General features: G+C 44.1%; 1 protein-coding gene across 1 annotated transcript; it reads right to left on the reverse strand.

The window, feature by feature from the left end:
* Positions 1-9,144: 9,144 nt before the first annotated feature.
* Positions 9,145-11,374, reverse strand: FGFBP3 (fibroblast growth factor binding protein 3). Its single transcript, XM_025466502.3, has 2 exons — positions 11,249-11,374; positions 9,145-10,956 (listed from the first exon to the last, which is right to left on the reverse strand). The coding sequence occupies exon 2, from the start codon at positions 10,866-10,868 to the stop codon at positions 10,089-10,091; it is 780 nt and encodes a 259-aa protein (XP_025322287.1). The 5' UTR covers positions 10,869-10,956; positions 11,249-11,374; the 3' UTR covers positions 9,145-10,088.
* Positions 11,375-11,636: the final 262 nt, after the last annotated feature.

Raw genomic sequence — 11,636 nt, forward strand, 5'->3', positions numbered from 1 at the left:
TTGGAGGGCCCAACATAGTCACGAGGATCCTTTTATGTAAAAGAGGGAGGCTGGAAAGTGAGAGAGCAGGAGATTGTGGTTATAAAAGCAGAGGTCAGAGTGAGGTGATTGCTGACTTTGAAGATGGAAGACAGCCATGAGCCAAAGCATATGGGTAGCCTCCAGAAACTGGAAAAAACAAGGAAATGGATGCTCCATTGTTGTTTTTTTTTTTCTTCCTCAGGTTGGCCTGACTGCCTGCTGTTTCTTGCTTGACCTTTTCAAGGACTCATTTTGGCCTTGAACCTTATCCTGTTGAAGTCTACGCCTAGAATTTTCTTTCAGTCATCAGAATGCAGAAAATTAAGAAAGATTTTTCAGGTGACAGTCTGCCCAGGCAATGAGATATGGTCGAAAGTTGGCATTTTATGGGCCTAATAATATTCCTGTACATATTTGCTTTCTGGATTGAAAGTGCAGAGCAGACTGACAGCATGCCAAGTATATTGTGACTAGCCATTTCCCATGAGTGCCAAGCAAATTTACAGTCCAATTGGGCCAGCCTTTTTTTTTTTTTTTTTAAGATTTTATTTTTTCATGAGAGACACAGAGAGAGAGGCACAGACATGGGCAGAAGGAAAAGCAGGCTCCCTGCAGTGAGCCCAATGTGGGACTCCATCCCAAGACCCCAGGATCATGCCCTGAGACAAAGGCAGATGCTCAACCACGGGGCCACCCAGGTGTCCCTGGTTTTTTTTAGATTCTACATATAAATGAAATCGTATGGTATTTGTCTTTCTCTGTTTGTCTTATTTCACTTAGCATAATGCCCTCTAGGTCCATCTTTGTCAGAAATGTCAAGATCTCATTCTTTGTTTATGGCTGAGAGCCATAAAATGTGGAGAGCACAGGATAAGAGAGTTATTGAATCACTATGTTGTAGACTTGAAACTAATGTAATATTGTGTGTCAGCTATACTCCAATAAAAAAAAGGAGGGTAAGTATTAAGCAAATCTATACCTATTTTATGTTTATACTTTCTTTGTATTGTGTACAAATAAATATGCTGTGTGTATATTTATATTCACATGTGCTGATTTAAAAAGATCTTGAAAACATTATGTGAAAAGTAAATTGTAGCATAATACAATACATATAACATGATTCCTACTTATGTAAGAAAAAACCCACTATATTTGTAAATACATATATGCACCGGGAGTAAGTTCTGAAAATTTACATATACCCTTGGTTAAGAACCTCAGACCACTTCTCAGTGGTGTCAGTATTTTTTTTTTTTTTTAAGATTTGATTTATTTATTTGAGAGAGAAAGTGAGAGCACAAACAGGGGGAGCAGCAGAGGAAGAAGCAGGTTACCCACTAAGCAGGAAGCCTGATGCTGGCCCCATCCCAGGACCTCAGGATCATGACCTTACCCAAAGGCAAACACTTAACCAACTGAGCCACCCAGGTGCCCCTCAGTGGTTTAAATATCTATTACATCCAGAGTGGGGAAAACAAACCCCTAGTGGTTTTCAGCAAGTTATACAGTCAGTGATTACTTCTGTGAAAAGGAAAGGGAGGAGTGAGAAGCTGAATAGAGATTTCACATTTTAGTCTTTTTACATCTATATTTTAAAATTATTATTATTTTATAAGTAGGCTCCGTGCCCAATGTGGGGCCTAAACTCAACCCTGAGATCAAGAGTTGCATGCTCCACTGACTGAGCCAGCCAGCCAGGCACCGGTATACATTTATATTTTAGAAAATTTTAATGAAAATATCTTTTTTTTTTTTTTGGTACAACGTTTTATGGAAGGCAATCTATCAAAACCTTTTATTTTTTTTAAGATTTTATTTATTTATTCATGAGAGACACACAGAGAGAGAGAGAGAGAGAGAGGCAGAGACACAAGGCAGAGGGAGAAGCAGGCTCCATGCAGAGAACCCGACGTGGGACTCGATCCTGGGTCTCCAGGATCATGCCCTGGGTTGACGGCAGCGCTAAACCACTGAGCCACCTGGGCTGCCCAATAAATAAAATCTTTAAAAACAAACAAACAAATAAATAACTTTAAAAAATCTAAAAAATAAAAAAATAAAGTCCTAATGGTACCTGTCCTTTAAGCCACAGATTACATGTATACGAATTTCTCTTGCAGATACACTTGCACATGTGCACAATAAAGTAATTTCAAAGTTATTTTTATGTATTTATATTAGTTACCTATTGCTACATAGCAAATTGCCCACAGATTTAGCAGCTTAAATAACATATTCATTATCTCACACTCTGTGGGTCAGACACAGCTCAGCTGGATTTCTTCAGAATCTTTCATGTGGCTGCAAAGTATCAATCTGGGCTGAGTCTCATCTGAGGCTCAGGTGGGGAAGGATCTGCTTCCAAATTCAGAATTGTTAGCAGGATTTAGTTTCCTGTAGATGTCATGCTGAGGGCTTCAGCTCCTTGCTGGCTGCTAGCTAGACTCTGTTTTCAGTTCCTAGCCATGTGGGCTTTTCTATATGGTTGCTTACTTCACTGTGTTCAGCAATAGAGAGGCTGCTAGCAAGAAAAAAGTTACAGGGGATCCCTGGGTGGCTCAGCGGTTTAGCACCTGCCTTTGGCCCAGGGCCTGATCCTGGAGACCCAGTATCGAGTCCCGCGTCGGGTTCCCGGCATGGAGCCTGCTTCTTCCTCTGCCTGTGTCTCTGCCTCTCTCTCTCTCTCTATGTCTATCATGAATAAATAAATACATCTTTAAAAAAAAAAAAGGAAGAAGTTACAATATTGTGTAGTGTAGTTATGGAAGTGACATTTCATGTCCTTTGTTGCATTCTATTGAGGTTAGAAGCAAGCCACAGGTCCTGTCTATTCAAGGAGGATTACACAAAGGGTGAATACTAGGAGGTAGGATAATATAAATAATTATATATACTTATATACTCGTATATACAGTCAGCTATAGTATATAACTCGTAGAGTTGATAAAATAATATAAATATTTATTCTTATTTGAAGGATTTAGATTTAACTTTGATTACTTTTAGGTAGATTTTGTTTGTTGTTTCAGGTCATAGGTGTTTAGGTTGCAAGGACCAAGAACTTACTGCTTTAATGTAATATGCAACTGTTTGTTCCAAATGGAGGGCCAAAATGTTCAGAATAACATTATCCCACCTTGTTAAGAAAATGAGGACTGAACTTCAAGCTTGGGAGTAAGTAGTTGTTGCATGGGATCCTGACATTCTTCCAAAATTTTTCATTAACAGTCATTAACTGGTATTCTTACTCTCTTCACCCCCACCCCGATTTTATATATATGTAATTTGTTTTTGTTTTGTTTTATTTAACAATGTACATGTGATAGTGTTGGATATCAGTTTATGTAGAGATCTTTCATTTTTTAAGTGGCCACTTAGTATTGTATTAAGTTGAACCATATAAAATTGTCATTTTAAAAAAAGATTTTATTTATTTATTCACGAGAGACAGAGAGAGAGAGAGGGAGAGAGAGAGAGAGAGAGAGAGAGAGAGGCAGAGACACAGGCAGAGGGAGAAGCAGGCTCCATGCAGGGAGCCCTACGTGGGACTCCATCCTGGGTCCCCAGGATGACGCCCTGAGCGAAAGTGCTAAACCGCTGAGCCACCCAGGCTGCCCAAAATTGTCATTTTCTGTAAGTCAAAATGGTCAAATAATAGTTTCATATATATTCTGTGAAAGGGAAATGTATGTAAAATGACCTCCAAAGACTTGTAAGAGGCAAGGACCAAAGGACCATAAGAGGGAAGAAAACGGCTAAGAAGTCCAGCTTGACAAGAAATGGCTTATTAAGGAGACTTACAGACAGAAGCATATCTTGGGCTCTGCAAAACCAGCAGCTCTCCTCCACCCCACCTCCCTTTACACCTACTCTCCGTAGCCCTGGAGGCTGGGAGTACATGTTTGGGGGACCACCTACAGGGAAAATGTTTAAGAATATGGGTCTAGGGATCCCTGGGTGGCGCAGCCGTTTGGCGCCTGCCTTTGGCCCAGGGCGCGATCCTGGAGACCTGGGATCAAATCCCACATCTGGCTCCCGGTGCATGGAGCCTGCCTCTCCCTCTGCCTGTGTCTCTGCCTCTCTCTCTATCTCTCTCTCACTGCGTGCCTATCATAAAAAAAAAAAAAAAAAAAAAGAATATGGGTCTGTTCTAGTCATATCTCTAGGGCAGATCAAGGATGTTATGCCCCTAGGCTGTGCTTAGTGGTATGGTTAAACAAAAGGAAAGAAAATGGGAGGGGATCCCTGGGTGGCTCAGTGGTTTAGTGCCTGCCTTCAGCCCAGGGCGTGATCCTGGAGACCCAGGATCGACTCCCGCATCGGGCTCCCTGCATGGAACCTGCTTCTCCCTCTGCCTGTGTCTCTGACTCTCTCTCTCTCTCTGTGTCTCTCATGAATAAATAAATAAAATCTTAAAAAAAAAAAAAAAAAAGAAAATGGGAGGGAAGGAGCCTTCTGTGACCTGAAACCACAGTCATCATGGTGGCTATGTCTAAGATGACCTTAGTTTGGTTCACACAATATGGTTCAATCTAATATAAATGAATTGCAATTTCAATTTCAGTTGCAACATAATCAATTTCCCATTGATTGAAGTTGTTTCTATTTTTTTTGCCAATATAAAGAATGTTGCTATTAATAATTTTGTATTTCTATATGTCTTTGTACTAATAAGTCTTTAGGGTAAAAATATAGAACTCTAGGTTAAAGGGTATGGATATTTTAAATTTTGATAAAATAAACTGCCAACTTGTCTTCCATTAAGATTATGCCAATTTACACTCCCACCAATGTTCTCTGAGTTTTCTGGAAACTTCTGCAACATAGTATATACATTTTCCTCTTATGCCATATTGAGGCATAAGCATTTTAATGACTTGCCCAGATTTAGATCTAGAGGCAGAGCTGGGACTTGGCCCAAGAATTTTAGATTTACATCATTTCTTTTCACCATTTCATTTAGGTTTTCACTCATTTCCCACACCTGTTTTTTTGAGTTACACCAAAGTATATCTCAAGCTAATATCTTCTAGGTAGACTTCCCAAGTAACCAGACCTCTATGCTCACCTTTCATCTTCCTAATCTCTTACATGTAGAAACCTAATTTCTTTGGTTGTTGTTCTCATTGTTTTTCTAAGGGTTTCCTAAATTCCAGCTTGTTGAAGGCTGGTACTCTGTCAGTGTATCCCCACCTGCTTCCTCAACACCAAAGGCCAGGGCCTCTGGCACAGTATCAACAATAATTTGTTTATTGATTAATTAAATCTATTTTAAATTAATTGTGTATAGGAAGAAGATGTAATATTTATTGGGTATCTATTACATGGCAAGTATTGTGTGGTGCTGGGCAGTATCCAGTATGTCATATAATTTATTCTTCATGGTAACCCTGGAAGTAGGTAACCCTTCAACAAGAGAAGAGAAAGAAATATGAAGAGATTAAGCAACCTTCTCAAAGTAATTTGGAGTAAGATGTGGACAGAACTAGTATTCTTTTTTTTTTTTTTTTTTTTTTTTTTTAGATTTTTAAAATTTATTTGAGAGAGAGGCAGAGCATAGAGGGAAAAGCATAGAAGGATTAAAATGGTGGTGGTATGTCAGGGCAAACTGAGAGAGACTAAAGGACTTTGATGGTTGAAAAGATTTTGCCTAGGGGCACCAATAGAGCATGTGACTCTTAATCTCAGGGTCCTGAGTTCAAGCCCCACATTGGGTATGGAGCCAATTTAAGATTAAATAATAATATAATAATAATAATGATGATGATGATGATGATGATGAAATAAAAAAACAAAAGATTTTGCCTAGTGGAGATGAGTTCAGAAAAGCAAACTAGGAGAGGCACCTGGGGGATCCCCAGGTGGCTCAGCGGTTTAGCGCCTGCCTTCAGCCCAGGGTGTGATCCTGGAGACCCGGGATAGGGTCCCACATCGGGCTCCCTGCATGGGGCCTGCTCTCCCTCTGCCTGTGTCTCTGCCTGCCTCTCTCTCTCTGTGTCTCTCATGAATAAATAAATTAAATCTTTAAAAAAAAAAAAAAAAGAGAGGCACCTGGGTGGCCCAGACAGTTAAGTGTAAGACGCTTGATTTCAGCTCAGGTCATGACCTTGGGGTCATGGGATCAAGCCCCACATTGGGCTCAGTAGAGTCTGTCTCCCTCTGCTTCTCCTTCCACTTGCTCATTCTCTATGTCTAAAATAAATAAATAAAATCTTAAGAAAAAATAGAAAAAAAGGGCCACTGGGTGTCTCAGTTGGTTAAGCACCTGATTTTTTTTTTAAGATTTTATTTATTTATTCATGAGAGACATACAGAGAAAGAAAGAGGCAGAGGGAGAAACAGGCTCCATGCAGGGAGCCCGATGCGGCACTTGACCCCAGGTCTCCGGGATCACTCCCTGGGCTGAAGATGGTGCTAAACCGCTGAGCCATCCAGGCTGCCCAAGAACCTGATTTTGACTCGGGTCATGATCCTAAGGGTCCTGGGATGGAGCCCCCACTCCCACATCCCCCACCCCCTTGTCAGGCTCGCCCCTCAGCAGGGAGTCTACTGTTTCCCTCTCCCTCTTCCCCTCCCTCTGCTCATGCTCTCTCTGCCTCTCAAATAAATAAAAGCAATTTTAAAAAGGAGAAAAGGTTCGTGCCTGTGACTCAGCAGTTGAGCGCCCGCTTTCGGCTCAGGTTGTGATCCTGGAGTCCTGGGATCGAGTCCTGCATTGGGCTCCCTGCATGAAGCCTGCCTCTCCCTCTGCCTGTGTCTCTGCCTCTCTATCTGGGTCTCTCATGAATAAATAGATAAAATCTTTTTTTTTAATTAATTTATTTATTTATGATAGTCACAGAGAGAGAGAGAGGCAGAGACACAGGCAGAGGGAGAAGCAGGCTCCATGCACCGGGAGCCCGACGTGGGATTCGATCCCAGGTCTCCAGGATCGCGCCCTGGGCCAAAGGCAGGCGCCAAACCGCTGCGCCACCCAGGGATCCCGATAAAATCTTTTTTTAAAAAAATTTTAAAAATAAAGAAAAAGAAAAGGCTAACTGGGTATGAGTGTAATTCCACCTTTCCTGATAGCTTTGTGCCTAATAATTCAGAAGTCCAAGAGAATAACATGGTTCAATGCTTTTAATAAATTCTCTGTGTCCAACAGACTGAGAGATGTCTTGCTACTTCTGATGCCCATGCTGATCCCAGCTCTGACAGTAAACTTGGATGTGCCCTGGCAACTTTCCTTTCACTTTTTTTAAAAGATTTTATTTTTAAGTAATCTCTCCACCCCATATGGGACCCTAACTCAAGATCCTGAGATCAAGATCCATGTACTCTACCAGCTGAGTCAGCCAGGTGCTCCTCCCTTCACTCTTGATGGTACCTGCAGGGAGAGAATACCCAAGTTCTCCCTGTCCATCCTCCTCCTCAGTATTTTAGAAATTTTGATCCTGTCTTCTCCCACCTGCAGATTTGTCCATCTGGCCCAAACTTCCAAATCTTTCTAGATGCTCCTATACAGAAGCCTTCTCTATTTCCCTCGCTATTTTGCTTGTCTTTCTCTGGAGCTTTTCCAACTCCATAATCTTTCTTGTGGTACTCTATACAGACTACTTGTTGATTTTCACATGCTATTATCACTATGCTATTCATTACACAAAACTATGTATAGGATCCTGGAGTTAGTAGTATGCCATAGGGACTTCAGATTTAACCTAGCCTAGTTCCCCTCAATATACATATTGGAGACATTAGGACTTAGTCATAATCACTCCAGAAGCTGATGGCAGGTTCTCTCCATTTCCTACTCACTGCAAGCAATTGGTCTCTATCATATCACAGTTCACACTCTGTTCTTGAGAAGAAGTCCTAATATAGTTCTTCTTAAAGAGTAAAGGAGCAGAAGCAGTAGTAATCTGCACTATGGACTTGGGCCTAGAGTTTGGCCTTTCCTTCCTTCATAGAGGTAAGCTCAGTAGATGGTCAAAAGGCACACAAGAAGGATTGGCATTTGTCTTGTATGTAGAGGTAAAACTATGATTCTAGATGGTGGTGTTTCACTTCTAATACCCTTCTCTGATGACACCCAAAATTTTCCAAGCTTTTTAGAGAAAGTGTACTTTAGTCCCTATCTTAAGGGCTTGGTCTCTAGCTACCCTGAACTTCCTTTACTTGACCAAGATGAATTTTATCTAATGGTCAATGTTACTCAGAATGTGAGCTTGTAAACCTGGCCTGGAACTATGTGCAATCTGGATGTATTGCCGATTGTATGAAGATAAGAATGTACAGAATAGGGGTGCCTGGGGGGCTCAGTCGAGTAAGGGTCTGCCTTTGGCTCAGGTCATGATCCTGGGGTCCTGGCATGGAGCCCCATCACTGGGGAGTCTGCTCACTGGGAGTCTGCTTCTCCTTCTCCTTCTGCCACTCCCCCTGCTTGTGCTAATGCTTTTTCTCTCCCTGTGTCAAATAAATAAAATCTTTTTTTTTTTTTAAGAATGTACAGAATAGTAAAGAAATAGTTAACATTTCCTAGAGGCTGGTCAAAGAAGAAAGAGTTCAGGAGATCCTTACATCAAGAGATGTAAGATTGTTGCATTTACCATAATTGTGACAAGCTGAGAAGCACAGATGGTCAGCAAAAAGGTAAGTCTTATATCTATCAGTGGCTTAAAAGTCTTATGGGCTCAGACCTGTAATGTAAATGAATAAAGTTTATTGGTGAGATTTGTAGGAGCAGTGGAGAACTCTAGAAAACACACCTAATCTAAAGGGGGCAGCCAATATTCCATGTCAGCTGATGGTTGTTGCCATATAGGAAGGTAGGTCCAAATGTTTATAGATCTAATTTTTCAAGGAAATTCAGATATCTGAATTTTTATGTGAAATTGTTTAATTTTTAAATGCTGGCAACAAATCCAAATTGGGAGGGAAGAAGAAGAGAGGAAAAAATGAAAGAGAACCACATGCAGGCCAAGCAGAGCAACGATACAACCCAGGGTTTAGCAGTCTGTCACTCTGGCTTTATGCAGACTTCTTATCTTTTCCTAACAATTCAAGAGGTGTTTGGGAATTTATTTCAAGGTATACTCAGAACTGTATCAAATGCAGTCAGAATTTCTATTGCCCTGCCAATTCTTTAAATCTATTCATGCAGTTTTTATTGAGCACTTAACATGTGCAAAATCATCACTACATTTTACTTAAAATGAAATGTTAATTAATTACATGAAACAGATATAACTTCCATAATGGTCCACATGAGTCTGAGATACATACTTAATTTCAGCTGTTTTTAAAAAATATGATCACATATAAAGAAAATTCTTTTTTAAAACCTACCGGAGCATTACAATTCACCTCTGAATTTAAAAGGTTAATGGGAAAGTTTCAGAACATGAGGCATCCCTCTGTTTAAATGTAACACTTCTAAAAGAATTCAAGGGCAACCATCCTGAAAATCTACTCATTGGAGGCAATTTTGACCTCTGAATGGCTTCTATCCCAATAGAGGTCATCTATGACACCAAGCAGTACTCAAGTTCCTACTGATTCCAAAAAGAAAAAAAAAAAACAAAAAAAAAAACGTTGGGAATCTTGCCAGCTGATTGGGTGAGGAGTCACTAAACTATTCAACCCGGCTGAGGTTATCAACTGCTTGTGATTACATTTCAATATACATGTGTGAAACAATGTACGCCGTATCCTGCTTCGCACAGGAGATTTACTTGGCTTTCGTCACCCCCCGTCCCTTTTCCCCAGCCTTCTTCTGTACTCATCTCTCTCCCAATCTCCAGTTGTTGCACATTTAAGGAATGGCTACTTCCTTCTCTTTTCACTATTTCTCCTGCTCTTAATCGGGGTCGGACTTTTCAAACATGTTAACGTCTCTGCCGTCTCAGATTCTCCATACCCCTTACGCTCCCATCCCAAGGCCCACGCCCTCCCACCCCCCAGCCACATTCTAGAACCCGGACTCCTCTCCACTCCCCAAGCCTTAGCTTGGCCTAAAATGCGCTCAACTTCTCCCCGGCTGCGCACCCCTCCCCGCCGCCGCGTTCCTCCCCCGGCTGGCAGCCTCAGCCATTCCAGAAATTGACAAAGAAGTTGCAGAGGGAGTGCCACTTCTCGGCGCAGTAGGTCTCCGTGAGCTTCGCGTTCTCGTCCAGCCCGTCGGGCTCGGGCCGGGTCCCCAGAGGTCGCTCCACTCCCGGGTCGGAGGCCGCCTTCCTCTTGCCGGCTTTGGACTTCTCGGAGGGCTTCCCCCTGGGAGACGCGCTCGCGGGAAGGCGGGCCGCTGTGGCAGAGCCGGGGGCGGGCTCCCGGGGCGGCCCGCGGCTCCCGGCCCGGGGCTTGGGATCCCGGGCGAAGCCGGCCGCGGTGGGGCGCGCCGGCGAGGACGCGCGGGGCACCAGGCGCAGCTCGGCGCCGTGGCCCTCCTTGCCCGCGCACAGGCGAGCCTTGAGCGGAGCGGGGTCGCGGCACGGACGCCGCTTCCTGCGCAGCCCGCCCAGCACCTGCTTCCAGTAGTGCGAGCCGCGGGCGGCGTAGGCGGCGCAGCGCTCGGGCTCGCCGCGGTAGGCGCACTGCTGGCGCGCGCCGGCGGGGTCCCGGCAGCGCAGCGCCAGCTCGCTCCCCGCCGCGGGCCCCGGGGCGCGCAGCAGGAGCTGCCAGCTGCACGCGTGGCGCTCGGGGCTGACGAAGCGGCCGGACGAGCGGCCCGCCGGCCCCGGGGCAGGCTCGGCCACGCGGCCCGCCAACCCCTTGTCTCTCCGGGCGGCCACGACGAGGCAGCCAGCCAGCAGCAGCAGCTGCAGCAGCAACAGCGAGAGCGACGCTCCCAGCCTCAGAGGCCTCATGGTCCGCGGGTCCGCGCTCAGCTCCGGTTTTGCGGGACGCCCGGGCGCTTCAGAGGCGGCAGGGCCGGGAGGGCAGCATCCCTGGGACCTGGGGACAGACGCAGAGACTGCTGCTGCAAACGCATCGACGACTTCCCCTTCCCGTGCGGTCTAGACGCTGGTTTGCAGCGGGCAGCAGCAGCCTGAGAGAGACCCTCTGAGAAAACCGCCGTCTAAAGATCGTTTTATATCTTTTCGAAAAGCAATGCGAAGACAAAACAAAGCGATGCCTGAAAATTGCCACCTCCACCCCTCCTTTCTTCACCCTCCAATAAACTATCTACAAAATCGTTTCAAATTATGCTTGGGAAACATACATTTTTACTGCACTTTGAACTTACCGAGTCCCAGGAGAGGTGGTGGAGCCCTATTAGGGCAGAGGGAGCGACCACACCGGAAATTAGTCCGCTTTAGCCGGTTCCCCGTGAATGAGCGGGTTATGAATGGGACAGGAGGGGAGGGGCCTCCCCCCCACCGCCCGCCCTCCGGGACTTCCCTCACACCGAGAGATTTCCCACCCCCAGCACCACGCACACGCAACCCCAAGTGTAAAATGCAAGTGACACTGTGACATGAAATAGAAGTCTTGGATTTAGCTTTCAATGTTTCAAATAATCACGCAAATTTTAGCAAGTCATTCTTTTCTTTCCCTTTACATATTTAATCATCCGAATATGAAGTTAAAGAGAAAGATCCGAAATTTAAGAGTTAAACAAAAATTTCATGTTA

This window comes from Canis lupus, chromosome 28, assembly GCF_003254725.2.
Source record: "Canis lupus dingo isolate Sandy chromosome 28, ASM325472v2, whole genome shotgun sequence".
In the NCBI taxonomy this organism is placed as follows: Eukaryota; Metazoa; Chordata; class Mammalia; order Carnivora; family Canidae; genus Canis; species Canis lupus.

Excerpts from the sequence above, each read along its gene's own strand:
- FGFBP3 (XM_025466502.3), bottom strand. The coding sequence starts at position 10,868 with ATGAGGCCTCTGAGGCTGGGAGCGTCGCTCTCGCTGTTGCTGCTGCAG.